The sequence below is a fragment of the Manis javanica genome, chromosome 11 (genome assembly GCF_040802235.1).
Source record: "Manis javanica isolate MJ-LG chromosome 11, MJ_LKY, whole genome shotgun sequence".
Classification (NCBI taxonomy): domain Eukaryota; kingdom Metazoa; phylum Chordata; class Mammalia; order Pholidota; family Manidae; genus Manis; species Manis javanica.
Window position 1 is genome coordinate 85,680,140 of NC_133166.1, and position 26,659 is coordinate 85,706,798.

The window sequence follows — 26,659 nt, forward strand, 5'->3', positions numbered from 1 at the left end:
CCTGGACTGAGGCAGTTGGCATCCACCTAGCCTCCCTCCCCCATCCTCCCCCATCCACAGGAAGCAGAGGGACCAGAGCAATCTCTTAAATGCCCCCAGTGACGCCAGCTGAAGTGTCCACTCCAGGTCTTTTGGTCAAGATCACATATTCCCTCCTGATCTCTCAGCCTTATTTCCTAAGCAAACCGCAAACCTGCAACATAAGCTCCCTCCTAGTAAACTATTTACTGCTCTCTGGCTAGACCATTATTGTTCATACCTATGTGACTTTGCACATTTCATTTCCTCCTCCACAGAATGCCATTTTGTCACCTTGTCAGCCCAGTGAACACCTACTCTTCAAGTCTCGGCTCAAACAACATCTCCCTGCAAACACTTCCCTAGAACCTTCAAGAACAGATTCTCACTCATTCCTTGCTGCTCCTGTAGCCCTTGGTGCTCCCCGCTGGTACAGCCGTTATCACACAGTGTCATCACTATTTTCGGGCGCTTGCCACGTCTGTCACCTGACTGCAATAACTTACTCCCCATCTCTGCTCTTGCTGATCCTTCTGCCATCATCAACCCATCATTCAGCATCTCTACCTGGCTTCAAAATTCCCAGCGTTCTCTAAGACCTGCAGAACCAGGTGCAAACTCAGTAGCAGGGCACATGTACGGCCCTTTGGTAGCTGGTCTACCCAGCTACCCAGCCCCATCTCAACTAGCCCCATGTGCCTATGTATTTATATCCCAGATTAAAGCTGCCGTGTTGAACCACTTTTTGGCTTGAAAATACCATGTTCTTTTGAGCCTTTAAGACTTTCTCTATGCTATGTTCCTCTTCTGGAATGACCTGACCTTAGATTTTCCTCTTTCTAGAAATTCTATACACTGATCTATAGCCCAAGTCTAATGTTGTACTGCTTTTTTGCCTCTTAGGCTGCCTGACAGAATTAACTATCTCCCGTCTGAGTACACATTTTACTTTATTTATTTTATTAAATTAAGCCTCATCACTGTGCTATATTTTCATGTTTCTGTCTATCAACAAAGTCTGGCCCGTGGCAGGAGGGTTATAAAATTTCTTCCTGACCTGGTTAATATATTCAGTTGGATTCAACCAACACTTTCAAGCATGTATTGGAGGCAAAAATCTTCCACTAGGCACTTTGGAAAAATAAATGAGACATGCCCATCCCTAAGAAGCTTGTATCTAGTTAACAGCAATAAACAGTCGATGTACTAGGAAAGCATAGAATCCAAAAGGAATAATGTAATGCTACAAAGAAACTCATTCTAATTCATTACAATGGATTTTTTTAAACAGGATTTAATTAAAGCAGAACACACCCAGTTTGGTGGACCTAGACTGGATGGGCCTAGCTGATTTATCTGCTGGAGAAAAATATATAATGAGAATCAAGGGAACCACACTCTCACCTCAGAGATACTGATCTTCAGACATTAGGCTGCCCAGAGCCTCACTGATCTCTTGAGAAAAATGGTGGGAAGAACTTTTGTACTGATGGCAGCAAAGCCTACAAAGACTGGAGCTGGAGAATTCTGAGGGCTTCTCTCAGTCTCTGGGGTGAATGCCTTCAGTATGAAAGGACCTCAGGTGGAGATAGGGGAGAGCCAAAACATGGGTGCCTTTTCTGGGGACACTGGTGGATTACTGGTTGGGAAAATGCTACTGAGTAGGACACAAGGCGATGCCACTCAGAGATCGTCCATTTTATTTCAAGGGCCCCTATGCAAAATTCTCTAAGACAGAGTGCTACAGAAACCTAAGGCCACACTGCGGGGTGTTCGAACGGCAACAAAAGGGGCTGCGCAGTGCTTTGCCAGTCACCAAAGAAGCTCATTTTAATTGACTGTGATCCTGGCAGGAGTCCCATTTGTAGATATTGTTAACCCATTTAGTAGGTGAGGGAATTGAGGCTCAGAGAAGTTGTGGTCCTCATCCAATATCACAGAGCAAGTAACCGGTGACACTGATCAGTGCTTGAACCCAGACCTTGCTCAGTGGAGGTGATACCAGCAGAATCATGGGCAGTGGCTGCTACAGCTACAAGAGCCACACGTGAAGCCACTAAACGTCAGGGTGGAGTGGCAGGGGTAGGGGCTGCACGAAAGGACAACTCTACGGATGAGGAGAATGAATTAACTAATCCGGCCCTGCCAGGAGAAAGGAGGGGCCTTGGCAGCTTGTGGTCCTGTGATTCTCCGAGGAGGGGATCACAGGCCAAAAACCATTACACACCCAGTTCCTCAACCTCTCAGCCTCCCCCTGCCCCTGCCTCGCCCAATCTCAAATTCAGTATGGCTGGATAAGCAAGGGTATACACACTATCCATTTCTTCATGTATAACCTACTTTATCAACTTTACTTCCTATGTCTAAACAGCAAAATATGACTCCTGAGGCTTCCAGAAGGAATTGAGAGTCTTCTGACCAAGAAATAGCCTTTCAAACAATTTGGAAACTTGTTTGAGAGAGCCATTATCTGGGAGAGATGATTCTCTGAAAACTTCCACTCTAGGTTCTTCTTTCTTCCTTAGGAGAAAACACCAACTGTGGTCCAAGAATTCTTCCAGCAGAATCTGCCTTTGGTCCACAGAGACCCTGCGCCACCAGCTCCTCCACAGCCCCCTGCCTTCCCCTCCCCAGCACCCCTTCACCCCACCCCGCCCTCCACCCTTCCCACCTCTGCTGCGCCTCCGGCTCCTTGAGGGGTCGGTGTAAAAGGTCAGCTGTGGGTCATTTTCTGCCTCTGTGCCAGAATCCCCTTCAGGGTTCAGGAAGGCAGAACCAGCTGCAGTAAAAGGGACACAGCAAAGACAACATCTTCAGCTTTGTGTTTGTGACACCAAATCACCACTCAGCAAACGCAAGAGAAAAACTCCTCAGAGTGAGAGCAGGTGGACTGACAGTCTGGGAGTAGCCCAGGGGACAGGAGCTTCTGAAGGACAGGCTTGATGGAGACATAGGTCTTTGTATGACAGCAATCACCAGGGCCCTAGCTCCACCCAGCCCTGCTCCTCCCAGGAGGGCCAACCCGGGCAGCTACCAGCAGAGAGGACCCCTCTGGATGGTAAGTGGGAAGGAAGAAAGGGACATTTCCCTCATTACAGGTCATCAGACATGAGACGGGAATTGTGTCTTAAGGAGCATATGCCTGTATGTGTTCATATCTACAGGATAGTACGTGTTTGTTTTTTCTGGTTCTAGAACCCATATATGTTCAATGTGAAAAAGATAAAAGAATTAAAAAAATACACAAAAATGTGTAAAAGAAACCATCCTGATATCCTCTAAATCAGAGAAAAACTGTGTTAACATTTGGCATATATATTCTCTGTCATTTTCTGATACAGAAACAGAGAAAGGTTTTTAAATCTCCAAAAAAAAGGGGGCATCCTGCTGCCCTTTCTGTTTTATAACCTCATTTTTTTCCATTTAATAGATGGGTAGGCAACCTTCCATGTTAATAAACAGATCTACATTATCATCTTACATGGCTGCATGGTAAGCCACTGGACAGGAGACAGATGTGCTGGTAGTTAACCAATTCCCTATTGATGGACACTTAAGCTATTTCCAATTTTTCACTCTTTTAAACAGTGTTGTGATGAACAGCCTTTTACACATATCTTTGCACACTTGTCCAATTATTTCCAAAGGATTAAGTCTTGTTGATGAAATTACTTGGTCAAAAGGTTTGTTCGTATATTTAAGGTTTTTAGTAAGTAACACTCAACAGGTCTCCAGAAAGACTGTATGAAGTCGTACCCCCCCCACCATGCCTGTGAGTGGGGGTTAAGGGTGTTAACGGCCCTGCCTCTCAATATTAAGGGATCCACCTTCAAGCGCTAACATCAGGCGTGGGTACCTCTTGCTTTGTTGCTGACCCTTTTCCTCTGGCTGCTGGAGGTGTGGGAGAGCAGGGTGGCCTGCTGGTGGTTGGAGTCCACAGGGCTGGTGGCGATGATGTTATCTTTGTACTTGTTCATCAGCGACAGCTTGGCATTGTCACTTCCTGCATGAGGAAAAGTCAAGGCCAAAACTTTCAGAGACAAGGCCCAAGAAAGCAAGAACAAAGAAATCTGTGTGCACCGAGCAAATGGAGTTTTGCAGAATTGAAATAAGGAACCTTTACAGTGAGAGATTGGCAGAGGCTGAAATACCCCTCATGGATTTCCAGAGGACTACAGTTATGGGAGGGGTGAAGTAAGAGTGACTATAACTGAAAATCTAGTTCTGCTAATTCTATATTACTAAGGTCACTACATGTGATCCTTAGGCTAGATATGGACTGCAGATTTCTTTCTCTGGGTCAGCAAAGAGTTTTAAAAGAATTGGAATTTGAGTGCATTCAGGCAGAACATGGCCTCTTACATCCAATCCCAGTCTGCACTATCCCCTATGTCTCATATTCAGCTATTTCAGATACTTGTGCTATCGCCTCTCCCTGAACGCATCTGTCACCCTTGAGTATCATACGGCTACTTGGTGGGCTTAGCGCTGTGCCAGCTGTTGTGAGGAATATGAGATATTCCCTGTTGTCAAGGAGTTCGTTCTCAGATTTTAGAGCCTATTAAGAAGTGGCTAGTAGAAATCATACAGGATCTCTTCCAAATAACATGGAAAATGGAAACCTCTGTGATGTGATTTCCCTTTTGTCAAGCCCAAATGAAAGTCCATGTACCTTAAGCAATATTCAGTATCAAAAATGTCTTCTTCAAAGATAATTAAGAAGTTATTTGGAGGATCCCTACCTTGGGGTTTTATCTATGGGCAGTTACTTATTTATAGAAGTTTGAGAGAGAGAGAGAGACAAGTGGGCTAATGCAAGAGAGTAGTACAATCGTTTCCTCTCTGCATTTTGTGGACCCTGGTCTTTTTTTGTCAGAATTAGGCCCAAGTTTCTTCCACCAAGCATCTCACAGACACACGAAGTATCTGAGTCCTAGAGCTTGATTGCTTTCCTTCATTTCCTTTGAAGAAGTACATCCCTTGTAAAGACCACAGAGGCATGGGCAAAACAAAACAAAAACCCCCAGGTCAAAGGCTCCAGAGGCATGAAAAAGAACAGATACCTCCATGCCCTCCTCTTTGGTGGGAAATTAAATCGCCTAAGCAAACATACTATATATAAAAATGTCATACACACATTTGATCTTTCTTGCTATTTCTTATTTCCTTGAGGATTGCTCATTATATATGAAAAAGGCTCTAACCCACTCTTCTGTTGGATGTGAAAGTCTCTGCTTCCAGTGCAAAGTGGAAGTGGAGAGGGATCCAATTTGTACTAGTTCTTCTGATTTCCGATATTGGAAAACAGCTCCCATCATCTCAGGAAAAAGCTTGCTCTTTGCCCACCTGGGAAAGGGCCCGGGCACATCCCATTATGTGTGACAACCAGCCATGAAATTAGAAAACAGCTGTGCACTACCCATACCCTAGCTGCCCGAGACAAGGCAGGATCCAGTCGCCCACCTGGTGTGAGGTCCATCCCAGCCTTCTCGTTGCAGCCTTGCAGGGAGTCCAGGGTGCGAGTGGCCTGGCTGGCAAAGTCCTCCCCTCCATTCATGCACTCCCTCTGCAGGTGGTGGCGCAGGTCTGTGATGTCGTACTCATAGCCATCCAGGATGGGTGTCTCCCGGATGCTCAGGGTGCCGCTGGAGTTGTGGCCCTGCACGCGGGCATTGCGCAGACTCTCCCGCCCATGCCCGCCGATCAGCACAGATGGAATGTAGTGAATCTCATTGGCTGCCTCAGCACTGGCACTCTTCTGGGGCTGGGGGACCCGGCGGCGCTTGCACCAGCGCCGGCGAGTGTACAGGATCATTACCAGGCACAGGATGGACAGCAGCAGAGCAATCATGCCGCCCTGGGAAGAGAGGACAGCAGGTGGATGCAGGGAGACGGAGAGCTTGGTCCCAGGGAGGCCCTGCCCCTCCCCCTACCACCAACCACTCCACTCATTCATTCATTCATTCAGGGGCAGTGAGGACCTCCAGCAAGCATCACTCAGCAGCAGGGAGACTGCCTGCTGGGATTGGTGTTTAAGGTGAGAGAAAAATGGAGCCAGGATGACCAGCACATCATTTCAATTCCATGATCCATGGCTGCTTCTGGCTCAGCAAACAATTCGAAGAAAGAAGCCTTTGTGATTTTGTGTGTATGCGTGTGTGTATATCATTTCAGCTGTAGAAATAGGGGAGAGGGTTAGTTTGTTAAGTCAAATCTGCTACATGTAAATATGGGTTCAGGCCAATTTTTAGTAGCAGAATGGCATCCGGTTTCTTCCTCTCTCACATCTTAAAGTCAATCATGTATAAATTCTAACTCTGGCTCCACTCACAATTAGTGAGTCCTGAAAATTGGAAACCTCAGATTCCTCATCTGTATAATGGAAAGGATACCACTTAGCCTCTCAGGGTGGGGATGAGGACTAAGGGGGGTAACCGTGTTAAGTCCCTAATAAGCGAGCCAGGTGGAATCAAGGCTACCCTCAGCCTGACCTTAGATGTCTCCTTGGAGGACCTGCCCCAGGCAGGCGAAGACCATCGACAGATCCAAAGGTTTACATCTATCAAGAATTTTCAACCAAGCATGCAGAGGAATCTCACCATTTGAATTTGAGTTTTTGTGTCACTTTTGCTGTAGGAGATGGCTTCGTTCCCAGTCCCTCCATCCTGAGTATGCTCCCAGTCTTACTACAGCTCAAGGGACTGAGACCCATCCCCTAACCGCGTGCTCCAAGCCATCCTCTGAGGCCATTACTTAAAAACCAGGACACCACTCAGTTTTGTCTATCAGAGGTGAGGATACAATGCTTGGCAAGACTGAGCACCTCACTTTGACAGCCACCCGGGCAGGGATTGGATGGAAGGCCACGCCAGCCCATTGCTGCATGGCACTCAGCAGGCATAAATCTTTGTGCACACTTTGTATCCATTCCTTTTATTTTGGCCAATCTCCCCTCAAATCTATTTCATTAGATGAGGGTGTGCCAAGTGGTACCATTCTCAACCTTAGGCTTCAATCTAAGCTACCCCAGATTATAGCCTAGATATGAAAGCCCCCCTATTAATTCCCAGGGGTCCCACCCGCATTTGGTTGGGTCAAGATTATTCCTTCTAACACATTAAAGGGAGCTTTTTCCTGCCTCATAATAGTTGTATCTTGGATTTATAAAGTTACTCTCCCCACAAACTTTCCCATTTTCCTCCTTCTCCCACCATCACTGGGAGCTAGGGAGCACAAGTGCACATGCATGTATGTGCATGCGCACACACACACACACACACACACACACACACACACACACACACACAGTGTTGCTGCTTTCAAACGAATAGCGCAGAAGGGCCAACATAAAAAGCAACAGAGTCAGCTGCCAAGGGACAGGTCATGTCAGCTGGCTTATCAGGGATGTACACTGGCCTCCAGGTTTTCAAAAGTTTCTTGTACCTGTTGAACCCTTGTTCTTGGTGTAACTTCTCATGCAAGTACGGAGAAGTGTACACATGACACAGCTCAGGTGACAGTAGGGGTGGGAGTGCTGAGCCAGGGATTTGCAGGTCCTGGCTGCCCCAGGCTGCTATCCACCATCCCTCCTGGAATCCCTGCAGACATGCACAGAGAACCCCTGGGGGTCTCACAGCACCCTAGCCGAGCCCTGCACCAGCTTGCAGAAAGGGAGTGTTGGAGTGTTTTCAGTAGACCCTTTATCTCAGAGTCAGATCCACTATCCTTTCCTTCACCCCAAACAGAAACTGCAATAGGCAATTAAGTCACACAGAAAGAATAACTTCCTGAGTGAGGGAAGTTGTCAGACATTGAATTAGGCTAGTGAAAACGAGAGGTAATTTTATTCCCCAAAGAACTGTAAGAGTAGCATAAACATCAGTCTCCAAGGAATGGTTGAAATGCCATCTTTCCTGCACAGAGGGGTTTTTGGGAGTGCCATCCACTTTCCCTCTCAAATTATCCTATCGGATGGTCACAACAGGGTTATGATGAGATCTAGGTCATAGGTCCACTCCCCATATTACGCAGTAATAAAATGAGAACAGTTGTCCGTTATGGAGCTTTTACTATGTATCAGACATTTGTTCTAAATGCTCTACACTTCTAACATTAGGAGGTAGAGTCAAGGATTTCTCCACTTCGTATTTGAAAAGGCTAAGGTCCAGAGATTCAGTGACTGGCCTGAGGTCACACAGCAAATGAATAGTAGTATGAAAACAGGAACCAAAGGACTCCCATTTCAGAGCTTACATTCTTAACCACTAGGCAACAGTCCCCCTGAAAGAGCTCTGCTCGCTGGAGACGTACACACACACCCTAGCATCTACTGTAAGAGGAGAGTGCGGGCAAGTGTGGATGATTCCATCTAGATACATCCTCGCTTCTCAAAGGAAAAAGAGAAGCTATTCGAAGCAAGCATCTAGCTGATCGGAGGCCCAAGAGGCACCATCAGGAACAAAGGACCTTTTACCAAGCACCCATTCAGTGTCCAAACCCAAGATGAGTTGGTAGTGAAAAGAGAACACTCACGTTTCAAGGTCTCTGTGCTAAAATATGCACATCACGCATCCGCTACATGCCTGGAGGATACCATCCGGCCCTCATTTTGGTTGAATTTCCACAGAGAAATTTGTGTTCACTTTCAACAACACCCACTGAAAATCTCTTGGTTCAGCCTGTCCTTTCTGATAAAGAAGACAAGGCTGCGAGAAACTACGAAATTAGACAGTGCCCACCTGGTTCTAGACCCAGATTCCCTACCATCACTCCATTCCTGATACCATTTTGTCAGGTTAACCTAACATTCCCTTTATCATGTGAGGCCTAGACACTCAAGTAGGAAGACTTTATGTTTAATCAAAAAAAGAATAATTTACAGGGGGCTAGAAAAGAAGTTTTCATTTGACCAAGGCTGTATTCAGCATCTGTAATCTTGCTTTAGTGAAACGTTTCCTCTGCTTAGAGTCAGTGCCTCTCAATGACCACAGCTTTTTAATAATCAGTTATCATTAATGAGCTCCAGCCATTAGGTAAAACTCAGCACAGGTGTATGAAAAAGGATTCTCAGGTACTCAAGTTGTGGTATAGTTTTTCTGCTTCTATAACTCAAACTGGTGGCAGGCGTCACAACACTTTGTGATAACTTACTGGTTGTGGGTTAGTATGTAAATAACCATATACATAATGTTAGGTGATATTAATATGTAGTATAACTTAATAATAATATTTTGTGTAAAATCACTACACACAAATTCCTCTAAACTGCTTATCTGCTCTATCCAGTGAGAAGGTCACAGGTAGAAGAAATATATACACAGGCCCTCCACTATTGCTAGGAAAAGGCATGGGCATAGCCACCTTGATGGCTTTCCTCCTTCGGGGTGGACTTGGAAATCCAGAGCTCACATTTATATCGCTTTTGCCTTTCTGTAATAAACCATAGTTCTTTGTTCTTATCATTATTTTTAACCTCTCTACTTCCACAGAGGATTTTAAACAGTTTCCAGGAAAGTCACAGATGCTCTGGAATTTTGTTTTCAAAATGGAAAGAAGGTGGCAGATGAAATGGAAAAAAAACCTGGGTCAAGGGCTATGGCCAGAAGCTTCCTAATATCCACATTACAGAGAGAAAGGCAGTTTGTTGGGAGGAGTAAACATCCTCCACACATTCAATCCCAAACAGACCTCCTCCTGGAGTGTGGGCATGAGCACAAATACAATGGTGATGTCATCACACATGGGTTGACAGAAACCACACCAAAGCCCCTCACACATGCTTTCCTCACTTTGAGTTTCTGTATTACCTTAGCTGTGTTCAGAGTATATTTCTTTATTTATGTGTGTTAACTTCGATTTTTATGGCATTAAAAACAAAACAGAAACAAACCATTGAGGAACATGGGAACTCAAGAAACAAGGGACAAGTTACAAAATTGGAACATTAAAAAAAAAATGACACTGATGGCAAGATATGGAATTGTATTGCTCTTTTGTCATCTTTTCATGAGTTTTCTGATTATTCTATTGATTCTCTTCAAAACTGTTAACATTTGTAAATAGAAGTGCATTTGGGATATGTGAGAACTCCATATCTACTAACAAGTTGCATGCAAAAAAAAGTGGCATTTAAAAATAAATTTTTCTTTTAAAAAAACCAATAAATCATTTCTACTGGCTTTCATGGAGATCAAAAACATGCAATCGGCTTTTATTTTACTATGAAACTGACATTTTCGGCACTTACTTGAGAAAGTAGTATGAGGTCTGTCAGATAACTTATAGATTTTGAAATATCTATGTAACAATGTTGTATATGACATTGATGGTGATTGACCAGGGATAGAAAATTCCAGGCAGATCTCACTGTTATGCTCATCCCAGTCATGCAGGCTAACCACAAGGCTATCTCATTATCTGCTCTGTTTTTCCTCCTAGGTCTGTGTCATACCTCCCTCTCTTAGCTAACTCCTACTTATCCTTCAAAGTCAGCTGAATGACATAACCCCAGACAGTTCATCCCTAGTCTCACAGAACTGCCCATAGACCCCCTCCACAGAGCTCTAACTGCAAGTACTTTAACCTTTGGTTTTCTTGCTGATCTCATCTATTAGATTACAGACTTCATGTAACAGGGCCCACTAAGCTCCAGGGTCCAGCATGGTGCCTGGCACAGAGCAAATGTTCAATAATTGTAGAAGGAAGGAAAGAAGGAAGGAAGGGAAGGAGGGAAGGCCCACCTTGAATGTACTTCAACACAGAGATCATCTGCATGTCTGCAACCAAAGCTTTAAGTCAGTTGCTTATGTGACTCATTCATTCCATTCATTTACTCAATCATTCAACAAGCATTTGCTCAGTCCAGCAAGGCATTTGTCTAGTGATCACTGTTATGGGGATACTGCAGTGAACAGTACAGGTATAGGTCCTGGTCTCATGGAATTTATATTTAATTTAGAGGTAGAAAATCTATAAAATCTGGTTTTTAAAGGTAAATAAATGTAGACACAAAAGGAAGACAAAAACAGATCACAAGGACTGGAAATAACCTATCATTAGTCCTTTTCTCATAACAGAAGAAAGTGTGACAGGTAAAGCTATCTTAGACTCCTCTAGGTACCTCCTCAGCGGCCAGTGAAATCATGCCCTTATCACTAATCAGTGTCATCTGATCAGGAACTCCCAGAATAAAGGATCTGCATCCATCAAATGTCAACAAAGTTTAGGACATCACCTGGGTTTTGTGAACCCTTGGAAGCAAAATGGAAAAGCTGAGATTATGCTTCCAGCTACCATCTGTCAAGGGACTGCAGCCAATCAATCAGCTCACATTTCAAAGCTTCGTTTCACCCCAGGAGTAACCAGAAGAGTGAATCTGGGACGTAATTAATTACCCTGCAAGGCAACTGGACACACTGAATTCAAATTATATTCCTAAAGGAATTCAATGGTGGTCAAAAAATAAGAGCCAGATAGATAAATTTGGTGGTCCATGTTGTCTATTTTCTCCAGAAAACAATGCCCAAAGGTCTGGGGCAAAGGGCCTCTCTCACATATGACAGGGCCACTCACATCTCTCACTGGCTTTCAATGGAGACAGATCAGGAGAAGAACTGTGTAAGCCCATATGGCATCACTGGCCATATTCACATCTAGATCCAAATGTTCCAGAGGTAGGAAATGGACAAAGTAAGTAGATGACTTTTCAAGTTCCCATCTGATCCTGTGTCTATGAGCCCAGTGGAAAACTAGACCTAAATTACCAATAGCATGAAAGTCATACCTATAGAACAGCAGGACCAATCAGCAGAAAGACTGTGCAAGTTGCACAGCCTCTCTGAACCTCCCCCAGGCCTTCACCTATCAAATGAGGTGATTGAAAGAAATGAATCGACTCTTCCAACTTGACAATTTCCTTATTGTAACTCTGATCCCTGTCCAACTGGAAATAGCTCTAACCTGGTAAGCTAATGGTGGAGGAAATGTCTGTTGCCCCTTCTTGACCAGTCAAGCCCCAAACTACAAGCTAAGGAAATAATGGAACTGATCCTTCTCAGACAGGCTACCACTCCAGCCAACACAGCACCAGATAAGCAGACCCACCGCTTTCCCCAAAGACACAGTAAGGGCTTTGAAATCAGATGATGTCATCCAACTGTAGTAACACATTCTTGAACTTGAGGATCCCTTTCTGCCAGAAGGAGTCACCTAAACTAGAAGAGGAAGCCCCTTGATTTGCTCTTCTGGCAGATTCTCTTTTCTGTGGTGGCTGGTGCATAGAAATCCATTATCCCCTGCCTATCTCTGTTGCAAATGGGAGACAAGAGAAACATGTTAAGCATATTAAGTAGTGAGTTCAATTTATAAATTATTAGGAACATTACCTCCCCTTAGGGGTTTTCTGAAGTCTTTAATTGTGTGGAAATGCTTTCCAGTTGCCACGGGCCACCATGTTAATTAAGAGGCCTCAATACGTCCTCTGGGGCTTCTGACATGAATCGCGCATCTCTCTAGAAGGGGACAGACCTGCCTGGTTAGCCTCTCACTGGGGCGTGACACTACTTTAGTCTGCTGCCACGAGATGCTTCAGAACCCCTTCCCTACCCTTCCAGGTACAAGTAGCCATAGCTTAGGGAAGAAACAGGATGTCCTCTAAGACCTTTTCTCATTAAAATGCCATTTTTTGGGGGTTAAAGATAGACAACCTTCCATAAGCAAGAGACAAACTCGAACACTAGTAGCCTTCCAAGGTAGGCAGGTTGACATCTGAGGGCCCTTCCAACCGACAGAGGCTGTGAACATGAAGTTCTTCTCAGGAGGAAACTCAATTTTAGAGTTTTTAAATTTTTCATTATTTATTTGTTATCTGTTTTTCGCTTTTCCCAGGTCTAAAGGTGTTAATTCTGTTAGGTGTTATCACTGTCTTTTTTCCTTAATCTAGGAGGTTTATCTTCCATTTCTTTATGAGACTTCAGGAGTTTCAACTAATGAGAGCCTGAAGCCCTACAGGGAAAGTGGCTGGAGGCTAGCATGCTGGAGTCAGCCTGGGCTCTTTCAAGTTGTCATCTTTCAGATGCTTTTTATAGAGCTGCATTTTTGGTTCTCGGGATTCTTCTTGCCTCAGAACCTTGACTTTGCTGTCCCAGAGCAAAAGCAAAGGAGTGAATTTGCCAATAAGGAGCCCAGAGCTCTCTGATCGTTAGTGGCTTCTGGTGCCTGGCATTTGCCTTAATGAGAAGGCCACGGCTGAGTAGAGCTGGGGAAAGGCTACCCTAATGGATCCTCTAATTCCAAAGAGTAGCCTAGACCGCTGCAGAGTGGGAGAGCTGTGAGAACCAGGCGAGCTAGGCAAAGCTGAGGTGCTCCCATTCCTCTAGACGTATGTGCAGCAGCTTTGAGAGAGATGGCACTGCCTAGTCCGGCATTATGCAGGGACCCTAGTCAGTGCAGTGCTGAGAGGCTGCCCCACACGTAACCTACATGTGTGGGTATGTGTATGAACAAATGTGTGTATTGGGCAAGACAGGGAGACTGGGAAATAAAAGCATCCGCACAGAAGCAAAAGCACCTCTGGTCACAGTGTCAGCAACCCTTGGGCAGAGCCGCGTGAGACAGGCTCCCTCTGTGGGCTGTGCGCACCAGCCCTTCAAAACTTCACGAGTCAAGCATGAAACCAATGAATAAATATCTCCGGCTGGGTAATGCTCAGTGAGTATTCTTGGCCATGTTTCTTTCCTCCTTTCCTCTTTGTTTTTATGCAGTAGGTGATCTTGATGAAATAAAATAATAATAATAATCTACTCCATTAGGGCCCAACATTAAGGGAATTATTGAGCAAGTAACAGAAGAGGCAGCTGGCACAGTGTGTGCTAATGACCATTAGACTTTAACCCTCTTTCTCTCTGAACATAACAGCGTTGTTAAACCCCTCTTCCTCCCATCTCCTCAAAAGTCAGGCAGCCCAGCCCAAAGGGGAGAGAGGAGGTCTCGGAGACCTAAGAGCTCCATGGGCAGCAGCTGCTGGCGCTGAGCAAATGCAAACTACAACAAACCAGTCACGGAGGGCAGACCTCACGCAAGGTACCTATGGGGAGTCCACTGTCCTGTGGAGATTCCAATGACTTCAGATGAAAAAGTGGGGAATAAAAGACTGAGAGAGGGAGTCATGATGTCAAGATGAATTTGGTACATATTCACCCATATTATTCTCTGAACCACTGTAGATTAAAAATGTCTGTTTCTTCCCCAGCTAAGAACTCAGATGGACCCTTAAAGGCTGTGATATTTGGAGATGCCTACCAGTCAGGTGACAGGGTGTGGGCTTTGATCATGTTCCACCCCACACAGACAGGTACAACTTCCACCATGATCACCATGAGGTCTGGGGGCCCAGTGTCTAGTCCAGTATTCAGGAGCCCTGCCTGGGTTCTTCTGCCCAGTGGAACCTCCAACGGCACAGTGTCTGTACTCAGGTAGGTGGCGACCCCACAGATCTGATGGTTACTTGTGAAGATCTCAAAGGCTTCAAGCCATTATGAAAGCATTCCTCAGATTCCTGCAGCAATCCCATTGATCACACCTCTTTCGTCCCCTGAATTCCTGCCTTCTTTTCTAGTTCTTTGCACACACTGCCTTATTTCTTTAGTATCGGCACAGTGGAGCACCAATTATAAAGTGCTTACCATGTGCCAAACACAGCACACCATGAATTACATTCACTATTTTATTTCATCTTACCAATGACTATAAGGAGAAGAAATTACTATTTCTCTTTTTAGATGAGGAAACAGAAGATCAGAGAGGTTCAGTAACCTGCCCAAGTTTAAGTGGTAGTATGATGCTAAATTAACACTGAACCACTGATCTTAATGATGTTGTTTTATGACCTGGTTGAGTAGAAAGGGATCCACCAGTGTAGCACAGGCCCCAATTCCCCAACTTCCCATCTTCTCTAAATTAAGCCCTAGATGACCTTCCTCCCACACCTAACTCTTGGGATTATGCAATGAGGATTCCTGAATGTCTACACTTGGTACCATCTACACTGTTTGCTCCCGATGCTAGCAATCTTCTCCTGTTATGCTTGTTCACTGGGTTGACCAAATGTTATCATTTCAAGCAATAATTTAATTGTGTCCAGGATGGCCATACTTCTCAGGCTCTTGTTTAACGCAGGCAGGGAAAACCTAGCGAGCTATCTGTTCTTGGGTAGATATTTTCTAAGTGAAATCAACCATCATGCAGGTCAACAAGTACAGATACTCAACCCTTTCCTTAAGAACAGTCTGCCACACACGCATGCAGACTCAGGTCTCTGCTGTCTGTATGCTCTTATTCTGTGATGAAACACCTAAGAGGAACAGTAGGTAGTTTTCATACTATATATAACAGCATATATAAGAGACAGGGAAGAAAATGTTGGACTTAGCCACTTTCAGGGAAAGTCACCTGGAAGATTAATGGCCAGTAGATGTGGAAAAGGTAAGAGAAACCCTGCAAGAGGCCCTAAAGGATGATAATGATCACTTCCAATTCAAGTCATTCAATGCTAGCCAATACGGAAGTTAGAAAGCTCTCCTACGTGGCTTTCCACTCACAAAGCTCTTCTAACATGTACCTTCCTTGACCCGCAGCACCGAGGGGAACAGTGGGTGTCCATGGTCACCTCTCTTGTAACACTCCAGCTATGACTCAGGCTTGGATCCAAGGAAGATGCATATGAGAGCTGAAGAATTGTAGCACAGGGCACAGGCGAGGGAATTAAGGATGAGCAGAGATGGTGATATACAAACACAATTGGCGTCTCACATGCCGAGATGCTTCCAAACCCCTCAATCTTGCCAGCAAGCTTTGTCTGGTATCAAAGAGGGGAGGGACAGGGAGGACTGACAATCAAAGGAGTCCCCTCTTGGGCCACGCATTAAGAGCTGTGGCTCTTATTCCCTCTCTTAAAAAATTATTGCAATTCAATTTTTCTCTGGAACTAATCAAGCACAAAATCTGGAGAAGAGTCCTGGTTTGTGCAGGCAATCTCTGAGCGAGACACTGATGCTCTCATTAGGACAGGCTTCGTTAAACCACCAGCTCCAACATCAGCAGCATATTGTCTTCAGCTAATTATATTTTTGCTGGCAAAGCCATTGTACAAATCTTCAAATCCTTTCCATCATTAATTAAAAAAAATAAAAAAGCTGTGCCCTGCCTCCTCCCTCCCTGGCATCCCACCCACCCAGCTCTGCATGCTGTCAGCTTTGTTCCTCTGGTTTTCCAGGATTTCTCTCTGGCACGTGGCTTTTGAGGGGGAGGTGATCCGGTGGAGCAGAAAGGCTGCCACCGGTAAGCTTGATTTCTTCACTAGCTGTCCATGGCTCACGCTGTTCCTGGCCAGATGCTAGTCACATGTCCCAGGACCTTGGGCACCGCCCGTGCTCACCAGCCAAAGATGGGCCAGAGCAAAGGGAAGCTGCAAGCTGAGTCCAGTTCTGCCCCACCCACTGTGGAAAGAGACAAAAGGCCCAACCCTGCTATTGTTCTGATTTACTGCTCACTGGGCTTATCATGCAGACTGAATCCATAAGTCAGCCTGATCTGGCCAGAGACACGCACATGATACAAAGTCAGGGGTTCTTGCTTCCAAGGCAACTGACAAGACAGACATCATTGGCCGAACCAATGCATAATTCTGTACCTGGGGTGGACATGTGTTCCTGACCCCATGAGGGCCATTCCCGGCCAACTCTCAACATCACTACAACTTAATCCAAATCATAGTGTTCATGGGGTTTCATTTTTCTCCATTTCAATAGTGGTGATTTACGTTTTCTATTCTTAACATTTAGTACTATTGTAAGGGAGAAAGGGGGAGAGAGAAAGAGAAAAAGAAGGGGGAGGGGAGTGAACAGGTAAAGGGGAACAGGGGCTTGTCCACACCTTACCTGTGAGCCTTCACCCTTCCCTGACCATCCCTCTACTGAAGTACCCCTTACCCTTCTCAGCCTAAGTCCTCTCCTTCCTGAAACCTACTTTGATTACTCCAATTCTCAGACATGTCATTCTCTCCCAACTCCTAAAGCATAGGAGGACACTCTTTAATTAATCTTTAATCTCTAATTCTGCTATTTCTCCTATCATAGCTCTGAGTAGTCTTGCAGGCATAAACCACAGTTTAAAAACTTGCTGCAGCCCCAGCCTTAGCAGAGGGCTCAACCCAGAGCTGACCCTCCATAAACAGTGCAGTGCTTGATTAATTACAGCTGGCTTGGTGAGGTTGATAAAACGCAAATAGCATGGCTTTTATACTGTTTGTCAGCTCAGACTTAAGACTTCCATCTGGAAGCCTGACTTTGCTCCTGCCCTCTGGCTCCTTGGCCAGCTCTGAGGTGCTCCCCAGCAGCTGAGACTCCCAGGGAGAAGTCATCCATGGCAGGGTATCAGCTTCCTCACCCATGAGGATGTTCAAATGGGAAGTCTGCACTGCAGACCCATTTATCCAGCAGATGTTAGCATGATGGCTTATGCAAGTTTGTTCTAGCTTGTACCTTTTTGTGTCATTGTGCATTTAAATTGACAGGGAATTTTTTCTTAGTACGACTAGCTGACCTGCACTTGGATCTTCCTGTTCTTGCTGTATGCCACAGAGCTCTGCACCAATAGTCTCATCACCAAAGAGGTCAAAGAATTTTTCATCACATTCTTTTTATTCAAGTATAATGGACATACACCAGTGTGTTGGTTTCGGGTGTACAACATGATTTGATATTTGCATCAACACAGAAGACCAGTTATAAAAACAACTACTTAGCACCTAATTATAGGAAGAGCTGTACTATGGGCTCTACAAAGACAATGGTGTAGAAAAAGTCCCATCTCTTAGAAACGAAAGCTTTAATTTTTGTTTGATTAATATATGCATTACATGTATTTATGTACATATATATTTACCATTTATACTACTGTTGCTGCAAAGTGGCTGCATGTAGGATGGACAAGTTTTTGTTGATTCTTTTCTGGGTAGGGAAACTAAATTTGACTGAGCAAGAGGGACAAACAGTTGTCAGGACCAACAGTTTTTGTTTCCCCTGCCGCCATACCACGACGAACATGGGCTACAAACTGGGTAGCTCCCACAGGCACACTGAGGGCTTGATGCCCAGCACCAGCTGGACCCTTTTTTTCTCTCTCAGTCAAGAAACCATACAAGAATGCAAGTTGGGTGAGAAGGACCTTATTATAGGTCATTTATAGCACAGAGTCCACTCTAATGGAAAAAAGGAAGCCAGTCACAAATTTCAGCACTTTACCTCTCATTAGGATCAAATTCACTTGCCACACTTTACCATTGATGGGGACATGGCACTGTGGCTGCAAACTGCAGAGATGTGAATGCAGCCACTGAACACAGGAAAAATGAGGAGCCATTTGCTTTGTCTAGAAGGCTGGGTCAGGGACTGCCCAGTCTCAGGTCCTGGGAGTTGCTCTCTTCACTGTCAGAGAGCAGGTGCTACCACCCTGGTCCTTAGGCCATGCTCTGAGACACCCAAAACTGAGATGTTCCATCTGAAAATCTCCCACCATGATTTTTCTTGGTGTCAAGTCTAAAGCAATTTTAATAGATAGATAGATGGATAAAAGAGAGAAAAAGAGAGAGAGAGAAAGGGGTGGCCTTGTGACCTGGCCAGCTCTAATGTGTCTAACAGTCTTTACTAAGGCTCCTGTTCCATTATTATGTGAAGGTGAAAGAGAGGTGAAGGTTTAGTAGAGAGAACAGAGCCACAGCAGTCAGGGAGGAGGCCAGAATAGAACATTCTGCAAACATCTGGCAATACGAGAGGAGGTACCCTGACGATCACCTGGCTCCCAGTCCGAAGAGCACCACTTACCAGCCACGTAGTCTTTTGACCTCTTTGAGCCTCAGCTTCCTATCTGCTCAGACTTGCACAGCCTTCCTCACGGGACTGTCTGTTCATTCCCAAAACTCCTTTTGGCCTCCTGGTATAAGGCCAGGCCCTCTGATAGGCTACAGAGATGCACAATCCCTCCTAGCAAGGAGTTCACACTCAGGGGAGACAGCCTTGTGGGAAGATGAGGACAATGGCAGGAATATGCACCAGAGATTGCACAGTGTTACTCCACCCACCTAGAGGGAAGGGGGTCAGGGACCATTCCCAGGCAGCCATCAGCACAGTTCAAAGACAGTAATTAGTAGCTATTCTGCTCAGGAAAGGAAAGCTGTTTTAAACCAAAAGTACAGCATTAGCAAAATAAGTAGAAGTATTAAACAGCAACAGTGTTCCAAGAAAGATGATTTTGAACTGGTCAGTGTGGTTTGCAAAGTAAAAACCAAGGAGCAGCAGGAGATGAGGGTCAGGTCATGAAAGGTTTAGCGTCTTAGAATTTACCCTTTAGCCTTACAGGGAAATACTCAAGGCTTCTCCCCAGGAAGATGGCATTGTCCATCTGCATTTTACTAGGAACAGCCTGGTGGCAGTGAGAGGGAAGTTTTGAGAGGAATGAGCCAGAAGGCACAGGTGGAAAATCCCTGCAGCGGTCTGGTGAGAGGTGATGGGGCCTTGTACCAGCAGTGGTAGTGCACAGGGGAAGCAGAGAGGGATTCCAGTGACATTCGAAAAACAAAAAGGACAGAGGTTGGTGCTGGATTGAGTGAGGGGGACAGGGAAGAAAAGGGAACTAGCCTGGATGTTGGTGGTCCTCACACCCAGGGAGGCGGAAGACAAAGAGGCGGAGAGGGTGGTTGGGAGAACAGATGATGAGATTCACTTGACCATGTTGTTTGAAAAGCATGTGCTACATCCAGACAGATCTGTAAGTCAGAAGCCTGGGGAACAGAGGCCAAGCTGGAGATAGACAGGTGTAAGGACCGAGTGAAGCAAACATGACACAAACACATTATATTCATTCCACAAACACCAACTGGGGATGTTCCTGGTGTGAAGTATTCTGCTGGTAACTGTAAGAAATATGAAGATGAATCACACTCGGACCAGATCCTGCCACTTAGGAGCCTGGAGTCTACTACCAGGGAAGGAAAGACTTGTCAAAATACTAATGCCTTGGATGGAAACGGACACCGTCCATGAGAGAGGCTCAGAGAAGTCTTCCTGTTGGCCCAGCCAAAAAAAAGCCGAGGAGGCGGCATGATCTCTAGTTGAAGGATCGGAAAGGGGGCCAGGTGGCCACGTTTGAGATAAGACCTGAAAGGTATGCAGAACTGCAACTCATATACATGGAGGGGAAAGGAAGACCCAGGAGGGCAATCCCACGGCCATGGCAGCTACAGGGACAGGAAATCAGAGGGTGCAGAAAGGGGGATCCTGGGCAAGAACAATGAACGGGGAGACTGAGACCCTCCTGCCCCCAAATAACAAAAGGCGCTGCTTGTGCAGATGATTCTCAAGTAAAATAACTTTCTCCTTTCAACTCTTCCTCCTCTGCAACCCGAGTGACCTGGACTGATGTTAGCTGCGTAAAGCAGCACTTAACACAGGTGCTAGGGAAAATTTCTGGGGGCAGAAACAGCCGTTTGGATGTGCTCACAGTATCACGCAGGAAGAGTCACATGGCCCACTTCACACTCTAACTTTTTCATTAGATGAAATCAGGTGAAAATGAACATCAGATCCAAGCTTGATCGAACAGGCAAAGGAACTCACAAAGGGCACGGAGCAGAGGCAGGCAGGGGACAGGGAGGGAGCTGCATCTCCAGGGCCCCAGAGGCAATGCAGCTGCCCTGGCTCCTGATGGAAATAAGGCACCAACCTGTCCTGCCCTCGTTCAGAGGGGGTGCTGAGAACGGGCAGGTCCCACCTGGAAGAGGAGACTGCGAGGTGCCCTGTAGGTCCCTGAACTGGCTTTGGAAAGGTACAACCCACTATCCTGTCAGGAATTTTCCACTTAAAGTGGGCTTTTCCCCTAAGAGCAGGGCACATGGGGCAACTGAAGCAAGCAGGTGAGGAAGAAATATAAAACCACTGGCTCAGGTGTGCGTGCTCGGAGTCCCGCAGCTTCTGGCTTCATGAAGTCATCCAGATAGGAGGATAAATGTCCTCTCTGAGGGCTCCAAGTGCTCCAGACAGGATCCCACAGTGCTCTGTGGGCTACATCACCTCAGCAAACCCCTATGCTGGAGGCTGTATGCCGTTCCCTGGACCTGCTGCCTCACATGGACCGGCGCCCACTCCATCCTGAGGCCAACCCCAGAAGGTTCCGGGAGCACCTCCTGCCAGCAAAGGTGGGGGCATGTCTAGGGAGACTCCATGGAGACTTTGAGAGCAGTGGCTGGCACAAGGCACCCTGGGTTAGCAGTTCAGCAATTCCTGGGGGACTGCAGAGAAGCCCCAGGGGACCAAGGGAAAGGGGCAACAGCCACCAAACCCCTTCCAGTGGGTCAGTATGGGCAGTTCTCTCAGCTCCCTCCCAGGACATACCCGCTTCCATTCAACCCAGCCTGGACACCCAAGCCCACCATTCCCCCCATAAACCATCATCATCTTCATACATGGAAAAAAGAAGAACCAAGTTTCCACAGAGAACTTGCTATAGGGAATAAAGTTCCTTTCTAGATTATTCGGAAGTCTGTCCTAACCAGGGACGGCTAGTGTCCCACCTGTCCTTTGCTTACACAGTCCTAGAATGTGAGAGCTGGAGGCGACTTGTGAGGCCATCTGGCCAAGGGTTCCGAGGCAGAGAACCCACAGCCCAACCTGCGCTATGGATCGATGATGCACCAGTGGCTGGTAAAAGTGTGGGACCTGTTAATTTTATTATTTATTGGTGACCTATTATTTTTCCTAACCTATATGGAAATAGTTAACTGTAATATCAAATCCAAAATTTTGCTGGCATTTTCATCTAAGGTAAGGCTAAAATTAGTTCACACTGAGAAAATCAGTCAATTTAAATAAAATATTTGGAAAACACTAATATAGATGGTATACAAATACAGCACAGTCTGAGTGCCTAGAATTTTGAGAGCCCTCATTTGCAGATGGGAAAACAGGCTCAGGCGGGAATGGAGCTTGGCCGGGAGTTCACAGAGGTTCCTGAGGAGAAGGACTACAGTGAAGGCCCACTGATGTCTAAGGCATGGTCCCCTCCCAGCCCTGGGCAGCTTGTCTCATCACTAGGGAGGCGAGGGAGAGAAAACACAGTCTGGGTGTGCGCAGCTGGGTTCTCAGCCTACATCACTCTGCTAGGAAGTTCTGAGCAGACCCTGGCTGGGACCTGCTGGTGGGGCTGAAGGAAGGCAGTCCTAGTAGGGGCTGGAGGCCCCCAGTGCCAAGGTCACTTGCTCTGGTCAGCAGTGCCCTGACAGTGAGCAGGGCTGGGGACTGGCACAGCCAGCTGAGAGCCCAGGCATGGTGACTTGGGTGTATACACTCCATGACACTGAGGGGATTAAAAGAGAATAAGAGAGGGATGTTTTAAATCACTGCTGGGAAGCAGAGCCCTTAGGAGTTTGTTCTATGTGGCAGCTTCCCTTGCTTCATAAAAATGTAGCTAAGGCCCATAAATGACAAATTCTGACATGCTCACTCTTGCACATCCAAAATGTTATGTGTCTAAGTCCCAAAGCCTTCCATCTTCTTCCTCATACAAGATCTATGCAGGCAGGAAACCAAAGGTCAAACCTTTTACTAAACACCTGGTGTCTGATCTCCCTTGGGGATCTCACACAGTGGTCCTCTTTATGGTCTTGGAACAGCAGCACCCACCTTAAGCAAACTTTGGGACTGGGAGCCATGCCCAGAAGGTCCCAGCTTCTGCTCCATGAGCAGCCACTGCTGTCACCCTCAGCTCAGTGTCTCAGTAAGCTGGGCATCCGATTCATCCTAGGTTATAAGGCCACTTGACTCATCTCTAGGGCTATTCATGGATGTCAGCAGCAGTCAAAGGGGTATCAGGAGAATCGTGTATAGCAAGGCAGCAACAGGAAGCTCCTGACCTCCTTGGGTAGACTATGGAGACCACTACACAACCCAGAGGAGGGCTACTGACACCAGCCTCTTGTATAGGTGAAACTTTCAATGAACTTTGGCAAATACTCAAGAGGGTATTTTATGAGGTGAAGTCTTAAAATGCTTTGTCCTCCCTCAGCCTCATAAGCAAGGCAGACAGCCACCACTAACCCTTAGAGTCCTTACATATCAGTCCCCACACAATACAAGTTTATCATGATGTCTGGAAGCATAATTCGAATCACATGTGTGTATACTTCCATTAGGTATTTTGCTATAAGGGGCTGATTAAACATACAAAGACACTTCATAAAAGTCTACAGTGTATGTCAAAATTGAAACCAAGCCAGAGCCATCAGGCTCACAGGGAAGAAAAAATAACATATTTGCTAATCAGTATCCTGTTTATACTTCTCAAGTCTCCACACATGTTTTCATCAATTTTTGTATTCACAAAACTCATCAATACATCTCAGGAGAGGCTAATGTGCTTGTATTTCACCTGAATTTGTGAATACCATATGCCTTGACTTTGTAGCAAGAAAAATCTTTGTCAATGCCTGCCTTAAGTGACAATTATAATTAATCTTTGTGAGTTTGACTAAAGCTAGCAAACTCTTATCTTTCATTCTGCAAATGGGACCCCGTTGCTTCTGCCAAGTTGTTGTCAAGGCTCTATAGGTAAAATAAGGAGAAAGTCTAGATTGGGATCAGCAAACTATGGCTTCTGGGGGAAATACAGCCCACTGCTTGTTTTTGTAAATAAAGTTTTATCAGAACACAACCACATTAATTTATTTATATATTATGTGACAGCTTTGACACTATAATGTCAAGAACTTGCTAGCTGCAATACAACTCATATGACCTGCAAAGCTGAAAACATTCCCCATTTGTCGCTTTACAGACCCCAGCCTAATTTTCTTCCATTATCTGTGCTAGGGTTTTCTCTCTGTGGGCATATGGCTGGCTACATCTACTATATCCAAATGTAGTCTGCCTCCAACCATGGCCCATGGGGGTGGGTTTGAAGTCATATTTAAAGGCAAATTTCAGGTCTGTGAGAGAATCTTAAAATTTTAGAGATGAGTAGAAGGTGAGGAGAAGACAGCATGATCTAGTGGAAAGATAATAACATTCGGAATAAGAATATCTGAGTTTTTCCACCAATGCTGGCCATGAACATCACCTACCATTCCATGACTTCTTTTTACTATTGTGAATGTGAGTTATAACAATCTTTGTATATCATTCACCTATAGATGGACACTTAGGTTAGTTTCATTTATTGGCTCTTAATAATGTGCAATAAACACAGGGGTGCATATATCTTTTTGAGTTAATGTTTATCAATAGGTGAATGGATAAAGATGTGGTTTATATATATACAGTGAATATTACTCAGCCACAAAAAGGAAGAACTCTTGCCATTTGTGACAACATGGATGAACCTAGAGGATATAATGCTAAGTGTACAGTTGAGCAGAGAAATAGTTGAGCAGAGAAAGACAAATGCAATATGATTTCATTCATATGTGAAATTCAAAAAATAAATAAATAAATAACCCAGAAACAGATTCATAAATACAGAGAATAAACAGGTGGTTGCCAGAAAGGAGGGGAGTGGGGGGATGAATGAAATAGGTGAAGGAGATCAAGAGGTATAAACTTTCAGTTATAAAATAAATAAGTCATAGGGATGAAAAGTACAGCATAGGGAATATAGTCAATAATATTGTTAACAACTTTGTATGGTGACAGATGGTAACTACACTCACTGTACACCTGAAACTAGTATAATATTATATCAACTATACTTCAATAGCAACTTTTTTTCAACAAATAGAGGCTGCAGGGTAAAGGAAAAAGAACCAAAAACGATTTTGCATGGTGGATGCCTGGGCAGAAGAGGAATTCCCATAATGACGTCATTTGGTTGGATGAAAAAATAAATACATTAGCGAAGTTCTGCCGAGGAAGTTTGGATCTGGGATTATCATCCTAAACTGCAGGATAGCTCCTAGGAAACACTGTAAACAATGAAACAAAAGTGGCTTAACAATGCCCTGGACGTACATGACCACATCCCAGCTTTGTAATCAGTCTGATTCTGTCGCCCTAACATCCTTAATTGCCTCGGTCTTTTTCCCTGAGCACAATTCCTCTAGGGCTCCTGAAAGGTTGCTATGATCCCACCTGCTTTACTGGCTCCCTGAGTTAGGGGGCCCCGGGGTAATACACTGCGTACAGAATGATTACAGGCAGCTTGCATGGCACCCCAAGAGTTTACCTAGTTAATAGTTACTGAGCACTTCCCAGGGGCCAGGCATTGTAGGAAGCGCTTAATAAGAATAATCTCATTTAACCATCAAGACAGCCCTAAGAAGTAGAAGCCATTATTATTCCATTTAACAAATAAGGAAAGTGAGTTTCAAGAAATTAAGCTGTTTGTCCAAGGACACTAGAACATTTAGTAGATGGGAGAACTAGGATTCATGTTGGTGTCTCTGATAGCAAAGGCCTTGCTCTAAACTACCTCACCGAAGGCCAGTGCCATCACTTAGTGTCCTTTGACTTGTTGGCTTCTCGGTGACCTTTGCTCAGAGCTGACCCCAGCCTTCTTTGCAGTGCTTGATCTGATTGCCAACCCAGATCTACACTTTTTGAGCTGGCCCAGAGGTCCCAGCCTCTTGCCCAATTCTATAGGAGCCTTCCTAATTTTCACCAAGGAAGGGTTTCTGCCGTGCTAACTAAAAGAAGCAAAATTACTCCACAGCCTGGGAAACTGGAGAAACCAGCCGAGCCTAATGCCACCAAGCAGCAATCTTATAGCAGAGTGACGCCTGAAGTCGCATACACCTGCCGTGGATGCTGGCTCCACCTATGTGACGTTGCAGAGTGATTTACTTTCTCCAAGTCTCAGTGTTCACATCTGAAAAATGGGGGAATTACCATTCATTTCTCAAGGTTGTTATGGGAATTGATTATATCATGCATAAAAACGATCCCATACATTGCCAGAGACATAGTGGTAGCTTCATTACTATGAGTAGGACCAGTTCTTCATATTGATTTAAACCCTACAGAGATTATGATTCTGCCTTCAAAAGAATCTGCAAGGATTTGGGGAACTGAGCACTTAAAAGTAATTTGTTGGCTTCTATATCAAGTGAACTAAACTGATGAACAGAACATCACATCAATTTGTTAAGAACCATTACTATCCTTGTGAAAATGTGGTCTCTTTTTCCTTGCTGTCTGGACAAAGGGGGTCACCTAAGGCCTCTATAAGCTTCAGGAAAGAGAAGAACAGAATTGAAAATAGGATGTAAGGAATGGGAAAGAAAGACATTCCACCTGGCTCTCTGTTCTGCCAAAGGCTATCCTCAAATGTTAAGTATTAATACGATTAAATGTTCCTTGAAAGCAGAAGCTTGTCTTATTAATTTTCTATCTCCTTAGTGGCTAAAAAGAAAAATATCTGAAGCCTGACAGATACTGTTAAGGGAATCAATACCTAAATGACTGAATGAGTCAATGATTCTTTTAAATCAATGATAGGTCAATAATGCTTTAAAAATGCTTTCTTAGCTTCCAAAATTTTACTGTGGAAGTGCAAGAGTATGTATATGAGAAACCTAAGCTTATTGTTACATGACTTTCACAAT

At 45.0% G+C, this 26,659-nt stretch overlaps 1 protein-coding gene across 5 annotated transcripts in view; it reads right to left on the bottom strand.

Moving 5' to 3' along the window:
* ASTN1 (astrotactin 1) overlaps positions 1–26,659 on the bottom strand; it is a 287,020-nt gene that overhangs the window by 157,934 nt on the left and 102,427 nt on the right. For all 5 annotated transcript variants that reach the window (XM_073216801.1, XM_073216800.1, XM_073216799.1 and 2 more), the window contains exons 3-5: positions 5,482–5,875; positions 3,875–4,021; positions 2,690–2,797 (exon numbers count right to left, since the gene is read on the bottom strand). In XM_073216801.1, the coding sequence (XP_073072902.1) occupies positions 2,690–2,797; positions 3,875–4,021; positions 5,482–5,875 (649 nt within the window). The remainder of the gene's footprint in view (positions 1–2,689; positions 2,798–3,874; positions 4,022–5,481; positions 5,876–26,659) is intronic.